Below are 16,483 nucleotides of genomic sequence, written 5' to 3'. Positions count from 1 at the left end.
CCCACTTATCACCTTAAGCAGAGCTAATGTTCCCGATTCAATAGTCAACTGAAGCAGAAATTACTCTTCCGTCCTGTACGAATCTTCTGAACGAACTAGTGTTCCAAGCGATAACTTAATCCTACACGCACATCGTACGAAATATAAATACAGTTTACTAGAATAGCGTTCGAGCCTCCTGATACTAAAAAATAAATGATAAAATCTCAGCTCTGTTTAACAACTAATTATATTTCAATTTGCATGTGCGTCTTTCAAGCAAGTTCAGCTTCACAGAACTACAAACAGAATTTCATTATAGGTTTACGAAGGCAAAATCTGTAACCCAGTTCTGCCAGGTAAGATATCAAACTAAGCAAAGAACCCAGAATAATAACAAACCACGCAATGTTCATATCACGCAATCCTAGAGGTCTGACTATGTGAACACTAGTTCTTTCAAAATATTTGGGAACGAACTCAATAAGCCGCCAATATCTCAGCAAATCTCCCTCCACAAATACGTTCCAATAGAAGTTGAGCATCTCTCCATATGGTGAGAACGTTGCCACAGCGAAATTGTCCGTCTTGCAAGCGAAATGCTCCGCCACCGGATGCAACCGTCCCTCCGTATCTAAATCGAGAAACATATCAATCTCGTCACAGGGAATCACATGCTGATAGTCGTGTAATTTGTACGCGGTAAGGTCCTTGAAACGTTTATCATCCTCAAAATATCTCAAATTCTTAAAATGTAGATTGAACTGTACGGCAACATGCTTGATTATCACGACCGGATAATTTGATTCATTCACACCTTCGACCGTATCGATTTCTTTATAGAATCGCTTCATTGACATCGATGATACCAACGAAGATTCGTAAACTGCCATTAAAACCATACACAGCAGCACGAAGATTCCTATTACAAACTCTTCCAACTGAGTGCGTTGCCTTTTCGGTGGCCCGTTAATGAATGTCTGATAAACCTCAAAGTGAATGTTCAGAATGCCTCTCCGAATGATTCTTCGGTAGCCAAAGTGGTAGATAAACAATACCAATAATTCAACGATTACCACAATTGCGGTCCAAACGGTCCAATTGAACGGATCGATGAATACCCGTAGCCATGGAACCTCCTTATTCAGAGCAGGAGTCACTGCGCACAAATATCGAAACTGATTCATGGGAAGCAGTTTGACGTATTTGAATTGAGCGGGATCGAAATAGAGATCTTCGAAAAGTAAAAAATCGGGAAAGTATCCCGTTGTCACAGCTGACATCAAACTGGCGTTTCCACCTCGCACTACAGCCATGGTTTGCACAAAATATTTGTACTGAGAGTACACTTCTGGTCGTCCATACGTCGGTCTTTCATATTGCAATACAAAGTGGTATCCATGAACATTTCTCAGTTGATCTTTGAACGTTTGCTCTATGTCTTGTCCGTGCCTGAAAGGACGTTCTCGCCGTGTGAATGGGTCAAAGAAAGATGCGGCAGTCCACCCGTAACCATCGTACTTTATCATGAACAGATAATGCAGCCGGAATCTATCATTGTCTCGAATGAAGTACTTGGACTGGTAGGGTACGCCATTGTTCAAAAATGTCACGAAAATGTACCGTGCATCTCCATGTTTCAGCTGACGTTCCATAGTGAATTTGAGAAGTTTTTCGGAGTTCTGCAACGATAAAAAGTGCTCGCATTGTTTTATTATGAGAACAGTTGTTGGCTTACCTCCCGCAAAACATTACAAAAAACGACGTAGTATTGCGTTCCACTTGAGGATCCCATTTTGGAGCTCTCATAGTTCATAACAATTTTGTTGCTGCATGAAGAGTTGGAAATGTAGTGCAATACTCGATTCATCACCCCGTTGCTGTACGGATCGAAGAACAGCTGAACTAGATTCAACTGATATATGTCATGGGAATTGCATATTGGCGTCAAGATTGACGCAATGAAATTGCTTGTTTGATCGATGAATGTTTCTGGCGCTAATTCCCATTCCATATAGTTGGAGAATTTGAAACAGCAGCAGGAAGTGATATATACAACCACAACTACCGAGAGCAATACGCGGTGAAACATTCTTCTGATGCCGCAGAAAGAATGCAGTGCTTTATGGAATGCAAGATCTACCACCGTTGATGAAAACCACTCAAGTTTATGAAATTAATATTTGATGTAAAAACAGGTATGGGAAGGAGACAAGGCGCAAATTATAACGCACCGATTCGGATCATTGCCAGATCCGATGTAATTGTAATTGCGTGGTGATAATGATTTTAAATCTCACATTAATAATACATGTTTCGCCAATGGGTTGTTTCAGATTTGTTTTTTTTTTACCGAACAGTTCTATTTTGTATGTACGTTTAAAACATTGGTAGATCGTGTGATCCAAAACTTTCGTAATAGTGCACAATTGCTGAATGAACAAGATTATTCATGAATAAGATTTGTTGGGTTTCAATGATATCAAGGAAGTAGCGTCCAATAGAGCTCTGGTCCCCACAAATTCCCATCTCACAGTTCCACGGATTGACCAATGACAAATGACCGCGAACCTAAGGGTTGCTGATCAACGCAACACTGTAACTAAGGTGGCAGTCTAACCAACACGATAAACCAATGGATTTTGCATTATGCCGAACAAATGCATCCTTTGAAGTAGGAAGCGTATACTTTTTTGACCTATATTGAACAAAGCATACTTCCAGGAAGATAATTATATCTCATGCGGAATTAATCTCATTGAATTTCATGGTGATGGTCGTTTGGCCACATGTCATTCGGTAGAAAGCCATTTGGCTTAATGCCAATTGAAATTTTTCGAATCGGTTATTATGCTAAAACCAGATTGGCCGAAAGAGGCATACGGCCAAAAGTGTAGTTCTGCCGAACTGGTCATTTTGCTGAACTGATAATTTGGCCGTAAATGCCGTTTAGTCGAAATGAAAGGGGCATTTGGCCGAAAATATCTCTCTTCACACTTCTTAATTAGCATTAATCGCTTCACAATTTTCACATTCACTAGGGGAATATCACCGGTTGTGGGCCATCGTCAATAATTGTTGACACTTGATACGACAAATTTGAGCAATGTCACACTTGTAGTTTGATAATCAGAGCCAATATCGAAGCTTCCACACGCATATTGCTTCTTGTCGCGAGAAAACAAGTCAAGAAGTCATAAAACTAGTTTATACAATTCCATTTAATTCCACCCATGCGGTTGTACCTTTGACAGATACGTATTTCGATCTCAACAGTAAAGCTGTCTTCAGCGTCTCGAACTTGTCTCGACGATGACGACATGACTCAAGTTGAGTCAAATACGAGACACTGAAGACGATCTTACTGTTGAGGTCGAAATACGTATCTGTCAAAGGTACAATCAAATAGTGGGATAAAATGGAATTGTACAAACTAGCCTTTTTTATTTTATTTTTCATCGACAGACTAAGGCCGGAGTGGCCTGTGCTGCACATAAAAGTCTTCTCCTTTCAGCTCGGTCCATGGCTGCACTTCGCCAACCACGAAGTCTGCGGAGGGTCCGCAAATCGTCCTCCACCTGACCGATACACCTTGCCCGCTGTGCACCTCTCCTTCATGTTCCCGTCGGATCGTTGTCGAAAACCATTTTCACCGGATTGCTGTTCGACATTCTGGCTACGTGCCCGGCCCGCCGCAGTCTTCCGATTTTCGCGGTGTGAACGATGGATGGTTCTCCCAACAGCTGATGCAACTCGTGGTTCATTCGCCTCCTCCACGTACCGTCCGCCATCTGCACCCCACCATAGATGGTACGCAACACTTTCCTTTCGAAAACTCCCAGTGCGCGTTGGTTCTCCACGAGCATCGTCCAGGTCTCGTGTCCGTAGAGAACTACCGGTCTAATAAGTGTTTTGTACGGCGGCGAACTCTATTTGATCGGAGCGCCTTGCGGAGTCCAAAGTACGTACGATTTCCTGCCACGATGCGTCTCCATATCTCTCTGCTGGTATCGTTATTGGAGGTCCCCAGTTAGGCCAAGTACACAAATTTTCAACCACCTCCAATGCGTCACACCGATACAAACTCGTGGTGAATGGCTTACATTGACCTTTCTTGAGCCTCTTCCTATCATGTACTTCGTCTTCGACGTGTTGATGACTAGTCCAATCCGTTTAGCTTCGCTTTTCAGTCTGATGTAGGCTTCCTCCATCCTCTCAAAGTTCCGTGCCATGATATCAATGTCGTCGGCGAAACCAAATAACTGTACGGACTTCGTGAAAATCGTATCACTCGTGTCAATCCCTGCCCTTCGTATTACTCCCTCAAAAGCGATGTTGAATAGCAGACACGAAAGACCATTATCTTGCCGTAACCCTCTACGCGTTTCGAAGGGACTCGAGAATGCCCCTGAAACTCGAACTACGCACATCACCCGATCCATCGTCGCCTTGATCAACCGTATCAGTTTATCCGGAAATCCGTTTTCGTGCATTAGCTGCCATAGCTGGTCCCGATCGATTGTATCATATGCGGCTTCGAAGTCGATAAATAGATGATGTGTGGGCACGTTGTGTTCGCTGCATTTCTGCAATACCTGACGTATGGCGAACACCTGGTCTGTGGTAGAGCGTTCACCAATAAATCCCGCCTGGTACTGCCCCACGAACTCTCTTGCAATTGGTGTTAGTCGGCGGCATAAAATTTGGGAGAGTACCTTGTAGGCGGCGCTTAGCAATGTGATTGCGCGGTAGTTGCTACAATCCAGCTTATCGCCCTTTTTGTAGATGGGACACACGACACCTTCCATCCACTCCTGCGGCAGAACCTCATCCTCCCAAACCTTGGTAATCACCCAGTGCAGCGCTCTAGCCAGTGCCTCACCACCGTGTTTAAACAGCTCTCCTGGTAGATGGTCAACTCCAGGGGCTTTGTTGTTTTTCAGCCGGCCGATCTCCTCCTGGATTCCCTGGAGATTCGGAACCGGAAGTCGCATGTCCTGCGCGCGTGCTCCTAGGTTCATTACCATACCGCCACCGTTGTCTGCCATATCGCCATTCAGGTGCTCTTCGTAGTGCTGCTGCCACCTTTGGATCACCTCACGCTCGTTTGTAAGAAGGTTCCCGTTTATGTCATTACACATATCGGGCTGTGGCACGTGGCCCTCACATGAACGGTTCAACTTCTCATAGAACTTTCGTGTGTTATTAGCGCGGTACAGTTCCTCCGTCTCTTCACGGTCTCGATCTTACTGCTGGCGCTTTTTCCTCCAAAAAATCGAGTTTTGTCTGTTCCGCGCCCGTTTGTACCGTGCCTCGTTCGCCCTCGTGCGGTGTTGCAGCAATCTCGCCCATGCTGCATTCTTCTCCTCAACTAACTGCTCACATTCGCCGTCATACCAGTCGTTCCTCTGATCCGGAGCTACCGTGCCTAGTGCAGCGGTTGCGGTGCTTCCAATGGCGGATCGAATATCTCTCCAGCCATCTTCAGGGGACGCTGCGCCTAGCTACTCTTCCGTTGGGAGTGCCACTTCAAGCTGCTGCGCGTATTCTTGGGCTAGTCTACCGTCTTGTAGCCGCCCAATGTTTAAATAGCCGCGGCGGACGGCTCCGACGCGTGTTGTATATCGCCGAGAGTTTTGAGTGCAGACATACTGCAATGAAATAGTGATCGGATTCGATATTCACACTGCGGTAACTGCGTGTCGGAGAAGAATTTACCGTCGATTAGAACGTGGTCGATTTGGTTTTCCGTTACTTGATTAGGTGATCGTTGACCGTTGTCGTTCGATACGGTATGCAGACTATCCGGCCCGATGACCGGTCTACACATTTGCTCACTTCCTACCTGAGCGTTCATGTCACCGATGACGATTTTGACGTCCCGCAGTGTGCATCCATCGTATGTATGCTCCAGCTGTGCATAGAACGCTTCTTTCTCGTCGTTGGTCTCCCTTCGTGTGGGTAGTGAACGTTGATGATCCTTGCGTTGATTGGCTGCCACCCAATCACGCGTTGGCACATTTTTCCCAGCACTATGAAGCCGGTTCCCAGCTCGTTGGTGGTGACACAGCTTTGGTAAACGGTAGCCGCTCGATGCCCGCTATTCCACACTTTCTGTCCTGTCCAGCAGATTTCCTGCAACGCTACGACGTCGAAGTTGCGGGGATGTAATTCATCGTAGATTATCCTGTCGCAACCTGCGAAGCCTAGCGACTTGCAGTGCCATGTTCCAAGCTTCCAATCGTGATCCTTTATTCGTCGCCTAGGTCGTTGCCGATTGTATCGAGTCGTATTATCTTCTATGTCGTTCGTAATGGTTGTTTTTAATATCCAACACATCCTAAACGCTTCTGGCAATATGTCAACGAGCAACGTAAGGAATCTGGATTACCTTCGTCCATGACGCTCAACGACAACACGGCATCTACGACCCAGGACAGCTGTTCGCTTTTCTCCGAAAAGTTCTCGAGCGTGTTCTCAAATGAGGTATTATCAGCCGTGAAAGTTGAGAACGCTGTGAACACTGCTCCGACCAAGTGTATGAGATTGCCAGGCACCCAGTTTTATTTCAACATCAGGTATACCTCAAGGTAGCCACTTGGGTCCGTTCCTGTTTCTACTGTACTTCAACGACATGCATCTAGCTCTATAGGCTCCACGGCTCTCATTTGCAGACGACCTGAAAATGTTTTGTCTCATTGTCTGTTCGCTGATTGGTGCAGGCTCATCCGTATGATGGTACACCTAAAGACATGTTCAGTAATTTCTTTTTCACGGAAAAAAATTCCGATTTGCTTTAATTATCGTTTACTGAATGCAGAAATCGAACGCATTGACCATATCAAGAATTTGGGAGTAATCATGGATTCCCAACTCGCATTTAAGCAGCATGTATCGTATGTTGTGGACAATGCTTCTCGATCTCTCGGATGCATTTTCAGAATCACAAAAAAAAATTACTGACATCTATTGCTTAAAAGTGGAATACGGCGAGGGCTTTGCTTATTGCTGACGCTCTTCAAGGACGCTTAGATTGCCCATCGCTTCTTGGGCAAGTGAACATCACCGTTGCCCCTCGGTCTTTGAGAAATAACTCCTTGCTTCGTTTACCGTTGCAACGTACCAATTACAGCATGTACAGTGCGATTACTGGGGGCAGCAGGGACTTTGTCCAAGGGCGACCCCTCCCCATGGCCACTGCGAGTTAGACCGGGACCATCGTCCCTAACCCCTAATCCCAAGGCGTCAAGCGACCCGTGCCGAGGGGATGCATGGACAGGGGGGTGAAATAATAAGCTAGGCCTTTAACGGAGCCTGTGGGGTACCTGGGCACCCTCCACAGTAATTGTCCCTTACCGCGTCATGCTGGGCTCTGGCGTGGTGGACCTCTTTTCCCGAGCAACTCGTGGGACCAAAATGGAAAACCAAGTCAATTCTTCAATTAGTGGTAGTAGTGGAGGCGACAACCCCTTCGCAAGAGGTGGGTTGTTCAGGTCTCCGCCTAGGAGGCCAGAGGCAATAGTCGGCAGCTCAGTGCGCAGCGCCAGCGTGGGCCACTCAACCTTCCTCTCGGCTAGAAAAACGCCGGTAGGGGTTATTGACGGCCCATGGCTTGTGGAGGCGATGAACCGCAAACGCGATGGGCTTTCGGCCTTCGAGGTGGCGACGGAACAGCTGGACGCCATCATCGACTTTGCGTCATCGAAGCATAATATCAGCAAGGACCTCAAGAGGAGCTTGCAGAAACTTCGAAAGTCGATGCTGGACGCCAAGCTGGAGAGGGCGGTCGGGACGGCCAAGTGTAAACCCGTGAATTCGGTGGAGTCGAGGTCTACCCAGACTGAGGCCCAAGGATTCGCGGACTCGGGCAAGGTCGAATCGACCGAGGGCGTGCCAGCGAAGACGGTGGTGCCAAAGTCTACTCAGATTAAGTTCAAGTATTTGCGGGGGATACAGTCTCCAGGGGATGAGCTCCCTGGGGGCCGCTCCAAAACGCGGAGGGTTACTACCCCGAACAAGGGTAGTGGGGCTGGGAAGCTGAACCCCGGTCAGGTACCTCCAAAACCGGGGGAGGAAGGACCTGGAAAGGTCCGTCCACTCATGAAAGACGGTGGTAAGGGGTTACGGCAGGCTGAAAGTTTTCAGCCGCACCAGACCAGGGAAATAGAGGGGGATGTCGCCTCCTGGACCCTGGTCAAGAACAAGAGGAAACCGAAGAAGTCAAGGGCCGACAAGAAGGCCCAAGCGAATGAGGGTAGCAAGAAGTCTAGGGTAGGCGCCAATCGCTCCAGAGGCGATGCCCTAGCCATCACGGCGGACGAGGCTAAGTACTCGGATGTTTTGAAGGCGATGAGGAGTGACGTCAAGCTCGGTGAACTCGGCGCCGACGTACGTCGAATAAGACGTACCCGGATGGGCGAGATGATACTCGAGCTGAAGCGGGGCGTCTCGCAAAAGGGCGCCGCCTACAAGAAGTTGGCGGAGGAGGTCCTAGGCGAGACGGTCAAGGTGAGGGCACTCACGACGGAGGTGAATCTAAGGGTTAAAGACCTGGACGAGATCACTGAAGTCGAAGAGCTCGTCACGGCACTGCGGCGACAGTGTGAAGTGGAGACGCCCACCGCAGCCGTTCGGCTACAGAAAGGTCCGGCAGGGACGCAGATAGCATTGATTCGACTATCTGTAGCGGACGCCTCCAAGGTAGTTAAGTTAGGGAGCTTCAAGGTGGGATGGTCGGTATGCCCTGTGGGCATATACGAGCAACCCGAAGTTTGCTTCAAGTGCCTGGAACCGGGACACAAGCAATGGGACTGCAAAGGCCCTGACAGAAGCAATCTCTGCCGATGCTGCGGATTGGAGGGACATAAGGCACAATGCTGCACGAACCCTCCCAATTGTTTGATTTGTTACAGCAAAGCTGTGAACAGCAAGCACCCCATGGGGGGTTCGATGCGCCCGGCGTTTAAGCGTGCTGCAAAATCAAAATGCAGGTAACGCAGCTGGCTTGCTCGGCCTCGCCCGAGTGTTTGGTGTGCGCAGGTTTAGAGGAACGGCGGAACACGTGTTGTTCGTGTGCTCACGTTTTCGCGCAATGCGTGACCACATGCTTGCCACATGTGGTCTGGACACTACCCCGGACAACCTAGTTCGGAGGATGTGTAAAGATGAAGTTGGCTGGACGCCGTTTTATCGGCTATCGCCCAAATCGTCTCGGAGCTACACAGAAGGTGGCGCGTGGACTCAAGGATGGCTAGTTCAGGCGCAAATAAGAGGTGGTCGAAGGGATCGGAGTCGGCTTCATGGGTCATACCGGTGGTCATGCTTTGTGGTCGAACTCGGTCCTTTTATCAAACAAGTGGCCGCGCGAAGAACAACATGGTATCGTCGCTTTCGCGGCGTCGGTCAACCGGGCGGGTTCCGAGCCCGAGGACGGAAAGGGGTCCTCGTCAAGGCTGGGGCAGGCGTAGGCCTCGCGTCGGCAAGTCCCTCTGTGTGCTGGCGAATAGGCCCTATCGCAGAAAGGTCAATTTGGGGTGCACGCGACATCATCATTCTTGATACCAGTCGTGCAGAGGGAAGCAGGCGCGAAGTCGACCCTTCCCACCTTCCGAGGACATAGGGCGTGGTAAGGCCACCTGGAAAGGCGGCAACGCGCTGGCACGATACCATGGTGTTCTTCTAAAAAAGCGAGTTACGATGTTCGGTGCTGCAAGGACACGCAGCTAACATCGAGGGTGCGTTGTGCACTGGCCCCCCTTTGAAGCATTACTTTCTGGTTGTACCGAAGGGGCTATGGGCTTGGCGGCAATGGAAACGGTTTAGCGGGTCGGGGATGTAGTCCTGCCTCCCTCGGTGATCCCTAACCCCGCACTTACTAGTCCACCTAGGATGTCTGTTGAGCAGATTCCCCCTCCATTGTTTAGGAAGAAAAAAAAGTGCGATTACTGGACTGCAAAGGATATTTAATAGAGTCGCTTCTGCGTTCGACTTTAGTGTTAGTCGCCTAAACCTAAGACGTCGGTTTTCCAGTTTGTTTGCTTCTCGTGCATAGTTCTACGATTCTGTTTATTTTTGTAACATGTTAAACCGCTTTAGTATTAGTTATTGTAACCTTATTTAACATAAATTAGGCTGTAGGATGCCTGTTGATATACTTATAATAAATAAATAAATAAGGACTTGGCCGGCGCTGTTATTGATCTATATTTGTGAGCTGCTGAAACGTGTACTTCGAGAATAGGTGAAAAATCCCGACCTTTATTCACTTTAATCGTAGTGCAATTTACATCTGTTCTGATCATTCACGGAATAGCAACCATTGATATGTACAGTCAGTCTAAGCTAAGCATTTAATACCAAAAATCGATTAATCGAATCCCATACCGTGGCCTAACCCCTTCTTCTTCTTCTTCTTATTGGCATTACATCCATTCGTATGTCGTATACACTGGGACAGAGCCGCCTCGCGGCTTAATGTTCATTAAGCACTTCCACAGTTATTAACTGCAAGGTTTCTAAGCCAGGTTACCATTTTCACATTCGTATATCATGAGGCTAACACGATGATACTTTTATGCCCAGGGAAGTCGAGACAGTTTCCAATCCGAAAATTGCCTAGAACGGCACCGGAAATCGCCGTTCCCCAGCCACCTTCAGCATGGTCTTGCTTTGTAGCCGCGCGTTTTACCGCACGACTAAGGAGGGCCTAACCCCTTAACAATTGTAAAATGCGGAGCTTGGGAAACAAATATGAAAAGGGATAACATTTAAAAAAATGCCCTTATAAACGAAACAAGAACATAAATCCTTACTAATGTTCACCATCCATTTTGCATTCGAGACAGATCTTATCGATAGCCGACACTTCAAATTATGATGTCCTTCGGTTGGCCTTGTACCGATATGCTTCCATGGCGATTTTGTCGCGGCAGCACAATCGGTAGCCCATCCGTGGAACCTGATCCCGACGGTATAAATTCCAATTACCAACAAACATCCATAACGCCTGGTCGCAGATCAGTGGTCGACCGCATCTTCGTCGCACTGCAACGGAGGTGGGTTTACGCGCTATCTCCAAAAAGACATCTACGACGCCATAAATTACCACTTCCGTCTGATTCCGAACGATTACACGAGGTACGCCGCCTTGCGTGGAGATAAACCGCGAGTAGGCAGAGCACTCTACTCGTCGCGGACGGAACCACAGCGACGAAATCAGGATCTGCTGCAAGGACTGCGGCGACCGACCGGTCGGTTGATTGAAGGTGAATTATGCGCAGCCGCGAAATGTTGTCAAATTGGCATGTTTTCACCTTCACCATCAGCATTGGGAGTCCGTAGTTGGAATGGCTGAAAATCTTTGTGCGGCTGCAGTGCAACGTATGTATAGTCGGGAAACTCAAAGGAAACCAGTCTGAATGATTTGCCTTCGACATTCAAGAAAAAGCAATCTCAACCAGCATTCAAGAATATTTCGTATGCGTTAGCCTTAGATACGAGGAGTACGTCCATCATTACTAGATAAGTGTGCCAGACATAAACCAAAGATACAGGATGCGTTGTGCTGTGTGCAATTATTACACCTGGAGCTATTTTATCGCTTTTGCGGAGATTTTCGTTTCATTTGAAGTGGCATCGGCACTGCTGCAATGTTCCCGTGAGCTGAATCGTGATATTACTTGTTATGATGGTGAGTGACTTTTTTTTATGGGGGAGGAAGTTTGAGGTTGACGAATTAAATAATGAATCACTCGATGTCCTTCCAGTCGAACCAGTCGTTGTGATGTTGGTGTTGTACAACTTCCTATCGCTGACGCTAATCATCGGAGTGTTTAAAGTAAGTTTCTTAGCTCCCTTTAATCATATGGATAAGGAAATTAATTCAAATATATCTGATTATGTGATGAATATTCCCGAGGGCCTTCCAGCAAATTCGGAACATTTGTATAAATAAGTGAATTTATGGCTCAGGAATGAAATTACAGTATTTGAACTTGAATAATTATGAAATACCCCAAATAAAATCCCAGATATCCCAAGATGTTGAATAAAATCCCCGGGTTCTGAATAAAATTCTTGGATTCCGAGTGAAATTACTGGATTCCGAGAGGAATCTCCGGATTATGAGCAGGACTAACAAGATTTTATTTAATCAACTTCAAAAAATTTCTCATTTAGTAAATTTTAAAATGTTTTCTATAATTCCAGCGAATGGAAAAACTGTTGCAAATATACCAGACCTGCACCATTACCTTGAAAGTTTCGGCTATCGTTAGAAAAGCCGTCCTTTCAGCTACGGAGTACAACCAGAACAACATGGAAAAGACGGCCACGGAAATGAAGCTGGTTATATTACTGACTTGTGAGTATAAATGCACATATTACGAAAGTAAACAAGCATATTTGTTTTGAAAAGATGAATATTTAGAACAGTGGCATAGTGGTAGAACAGCCGTTTATTGTACTGGGTGACATTGGTTCGACTCCCACCAATAGGAAATTGATTTTTTTAAATAAATAATCATCTTTAAAAAAACACATGTCTTTGCTATATTTTTCCATATGGTAAAGGTAATATAAAAGTCAATAATCTTAAAACGTATGTTTATAATAATTCAATTATTTTTAGTAATCTTCACCTTGGAAGCCCTGGTAGTGGCTGGAGCCTGCAGGAAAATTCGCCGTGAGAAGCAAGAGCCACTGTATTATTTCGATGTTGTCTGAATAAAAAATGACGGAAATCGATACGAACCGGAAAGCCAGGTTTGAGTCAATATGAAGCAGCAGCGCGTTTGCAGTGAGCTGCGAGGATCCAGTGGATCTCGAGGGTAGTAAGCTCCTTGAGATTAACCTTTTTCGTCCAGACAATATACACATATATATTTATATATGAACACATTTATACGACAAGAGTTTCTCATCCCTTTTACGCGCAAACAGTTTAAAGAATGCTTTCCTGTCAATTTAGGATTTGTAAACAGTATATTACTGCAGTAGATTGAGTGATGTAGTACGCGCAACGGAACAGCTCAACCGTTTTTGCCAATTCAATAAAGGAACGCTTGAATTCGATACCCTAAAAAGTAACATGTAACAATCTGAAAGCTTTGTCTTCTTCAATCCGACCAGAGATCCGATGTACCAAAGCGGTAACCAATTTATTAATCATTCTCGCGCGGGAAATCCGAAACCATTAACACGCTTTCAATCAGGCTGTGCAAACAAAGCGACGGCCGTCCCGTCAGTTCAATTGTCCGCTCCTGCCCAGATATGAATCGGACCATTTGTGTTCGTTAATGGTTTCGGCATTATCTCAACTGTAATCGGCAGTAATTCCGAGTGGTAGGAAACCGGAGCTTCCATCACGTTAGTGTCCGCTGACTTCTGATCAAATCTGGTCGCGCGAATAATGAATGAAATTTGGGTTCGGTTTTTTTTTTCGTACCTCTATAGCCCCAAAGGTGCGGATAGCAATCTTGCAGACTGGAACTGCTTGAGGCAGCTACCTGCCTTGCCACAAGCAGTGTTGTTTCTCCGAATCAGATCGAACAATTCGCGCATTCCATTGAGTCCGAAATTGGTACGATGTGGATAAGAAGTAGTCGAAGATACTTATGAAAGGACACTGCTTTGATAGTGAAAAAGAACATAGGGCCCCATGAATCCCCCCAAGGACGAAAACTTCGATAACCCCTCATACACATGGTGTTTCAGTTAATGATTTTTATTCCGTGATTCATTAGAGCTCCTGTGAATTGTATTATGATTTAGTGCATTGATTAAGATGGACGTCAGTTGAACTCCTACAGCCAGCGAGGAAAGGAATGCTAATGTTTACTTGTTGTATACTAAGTATTTTTTAATAACACTACATTATTCCGTTACGTATTTAGTACACTTGAGTTTTAACTAAAAAAACACAATGTCAGTTTTGATCACAAGCACAATGTCGGTAGAAGTTATAAACGTAAGACATAAACAGACAAGACACGTGGATTCTTTTTCGCAAATTTCATAACAATTTGTCCATTTCGAAACATGTGCTGTGTATATGCACAGCCAAGATATTTAACAAAAAAAATATAAACCTATACTTATCAGTATTTTCACTTGATTCGCGATAACAATTAAAAACTTTTGTTCAAGACCTAATAATAATCCATAATTCGCATCCGCAGAACAATTCTTAAATAGCAGACGCCTGATGTTGGACTATCTGATTTTCCTCAGTTTCTGCTGCTTGGCTTCCCGGAGGAACTTATAATGAGTGTCCTTCGGAAAGAATCTGTGCCCGGGATTTATTATTTTTATTTATTCAGACTTAGGCCGAAGTGGCCTGTGCGGTATATAAGAGTCTTCTCCATTCGGCTCTGTCTATGGCTACACGTCGCCAACTACGGAGGGTCCGCAAGTCATCTTCCACCTGATCGATCCACCTTGCCCGCTGCGCACTTCGCCTTCTTGTGCCCGTCGGATCATTGTCGAGAACCATTTTCAACGGATTACTGTCCGACATTCTGGCTACGTGCCCGGCCCACCGCAGTCGTCCGATTTTTGCGGTGTAAACGATGGATGGTTCTCCCAGCAGCTCATGCAACTCGTGGTTCATTCGCCTCCTCCACGTACCGTCCGCCATCTGCACCCCACCATAGATGATACACAGCACTTTCCTTTCGAAAACTCCAAGTGCGCGTTGGTCCTCCACGAGCATCGTCCAGGTTTCGTGTCCGTAGAGGATTACCGGTCTAATGAGCGTTTTGTAGATTGTCAGTTTAGTACGGCGGCGAAGTCTATTTGATCGGAGCGTCTTGCGGAGTCCAAAGTATGCACGATTTCCAGCCACTATGCGTCTCCGAATTTCTCTGCTGGTATCATTTTCGGCAGTCACCAGTGAGCCCAAGTACACAAATTCTTCTACCACCTCGATTTCGTCACCACCGATGCAAACTCGCGGTGGGTGGCTCACATTGTTTTATCTTGAACCTCTTCCTATTATGTACTTCGTCTTCGACGTGTTGATGACACGTCCGATCCGCTTTGCTTCCCTCTTCAGTCTTATGTAGACTTCCTCCATCTTCTCAAAGTAACGTGCCATAATATCTATGTCGTCGGCGAAGCCAAATAGCTGACGACTTGCAGTTCCATGTTCCAAGCTTCCAATCGTGATCATTTATTCGTCGCCTAGGTCTTTGCCGAGTCAATTAAGTAGGGGGAGTCAATTAAGGTAACATTCGTTTGAACACGGCAAAGTTGAATTCAGTGCCAACTTTTCGGAGAGACTTATCTGATTTTGTGGGTGGGACTCTGGCGTCAATTTGGGGAGACTGGTGGCGCTCCCACACGGTAGCAGAGACCCTCACGTGCGTGTTGATGGTGTTGGTTTGCGTGGAGGAGCTGTTGGATTCGACCCCCTTGTACATTATGAAAATGAAAATGAAATATTGAGTGAAAGAAAAAATATTAAGGGGTGATTCGCCCTAAACCTCTCCCCCCTCTTCCCCTCTGTTAAGCTTTTTTGCATATCACAGTGTTAACGGGCCCTCCTGCGGTAACACGCGCAGCTACAAAGCAAGACCATGCTGAGGGTGGCCGGTATAGGCAATTTTCGGATTGGAAATTATCTCGACTTTCCTGGGCATGAAAGTATCATCATGTTAGCCTCATGATATACGAATGGAAAAAATGGTAACTTGGCTTAGAAACCTCGCAGTTAATAACTGTGGAAGTGCTCAATGAACACTAAGCTGCGAGGCGGCTCTGTCCAGTGTGGGTATGTAACGTTACGACCCGATCTTTTTATTTTTGTAAAAAATACCTTAAACGACAATGATTTTCAAGAAATAACTTTCACCGCCTGTGTTTTTTTTTATGAATCATTTCTGAGTGCCTGTGAAGGGTTTTGTATGCCTTTTCGACAAGAATTAGCGGGTACCGTTGACGCATTTTGCCTTACCAATGCACAAAGTAGTTCATATTTGTGAGATAAATAAAAATATTGAAAATAAATTATTTTATCAAGCCAGAATTTACCAGGGGAAGATTAAATCGTAATGTTGCTGTATATGTACTGCCACAAAATCTTAGACTCCCTCTCCCCTAAAACCTGTGACGTCATTTTTGAACGACCCCTTAGTGATAGAGTGAGTAAACATGAATAGAATAAGAAAAAAATTATGGCGCAATTTACTATCAACGAAATGCCTATTCGACTAAAAGTAGTTTCGACAAAATGTCGTTCTATTATTTTCTGCATTATTCGATTTTTTTTATCTTCTTCCTGCTTTCTTCTTCGAGCTTCCTTCTTCCTTTCTTCTTCATTTTACTTTCTACCTTTTTCATTTATACTTACTCTGTTTTCCTTTCCCCTCCTTTCTTCTTCCTACTCCTGTGTTCTTTCTTTTCTCTCTTCTTTCCTGCTTCTTCTTTTCTTCTTTCTTCTACTTTCTTTTTTCTTTCTTTCTTCTTTCTACTTCTACTTCGTTCTTCTTTTTTTTTCTCCTTTATC

General features: G+C 45.7%; 1 protein-coding gene across 2 annotated transcripts; it reads left to right on the top strand.

Annotated features, from left to right (window-relative positions):
* Nucleotides 1-11,271: 11,271 nt before the first annotated feature.
* LOC134219908 (uncharacterized) lies at nt 11,272-13,067 on the top strand. Of its 2 annotated transcripts, XM_062698806.1 has the most exons (5): nt 11,273-11,668; nt 11,745-11,815; nt 12,187-12,340; nt 12,608-12,741; nt 12,795-13,067. In XM_062698806.1, exons 1-4 carry the CDS (start codon nt 11,533-11,535, stop codon nt 12,700-12,702), a joined length of 456 nt encoding a protein of 151 aa, XP_062554790.1. In that variant the 5' UTR covers nt 11,273-11,532; the 3' UTR covers nt 12,703-12,741; nt 12,795-13,067. The 2 variants fall into 2 exon arrangements, with proteins under 2 accessions (XP_062554789.1, XP_062554790.1); XM_062698805.1 differs by having other exon boundaries at nt 11,272-11,668; nt 12,608-13,067.
* Nucleotides 13,068-16,483: the final 3,416 nt, after the last annotated feature.

Source organism: Armigeres subalbatus, chromosome 3 (assembly GCF_024139115.2).
Source record: "Armigeres subalbatus isolate Guangzhou_Male chromosome 3, GZ_Asu_2, whole genome shotgun sequence".
In the NCBI taxonomy this organism is placed as follows: domain Eukaryota; kingdom Metazoa; phylum Arthropoda; class Insecta; order Diptera; family Culicidae; genus Armigeres; species Armigeres subalbatus.
This window is presented reverse-complemented; position numbering and strand designations above follow the sequence as displayed.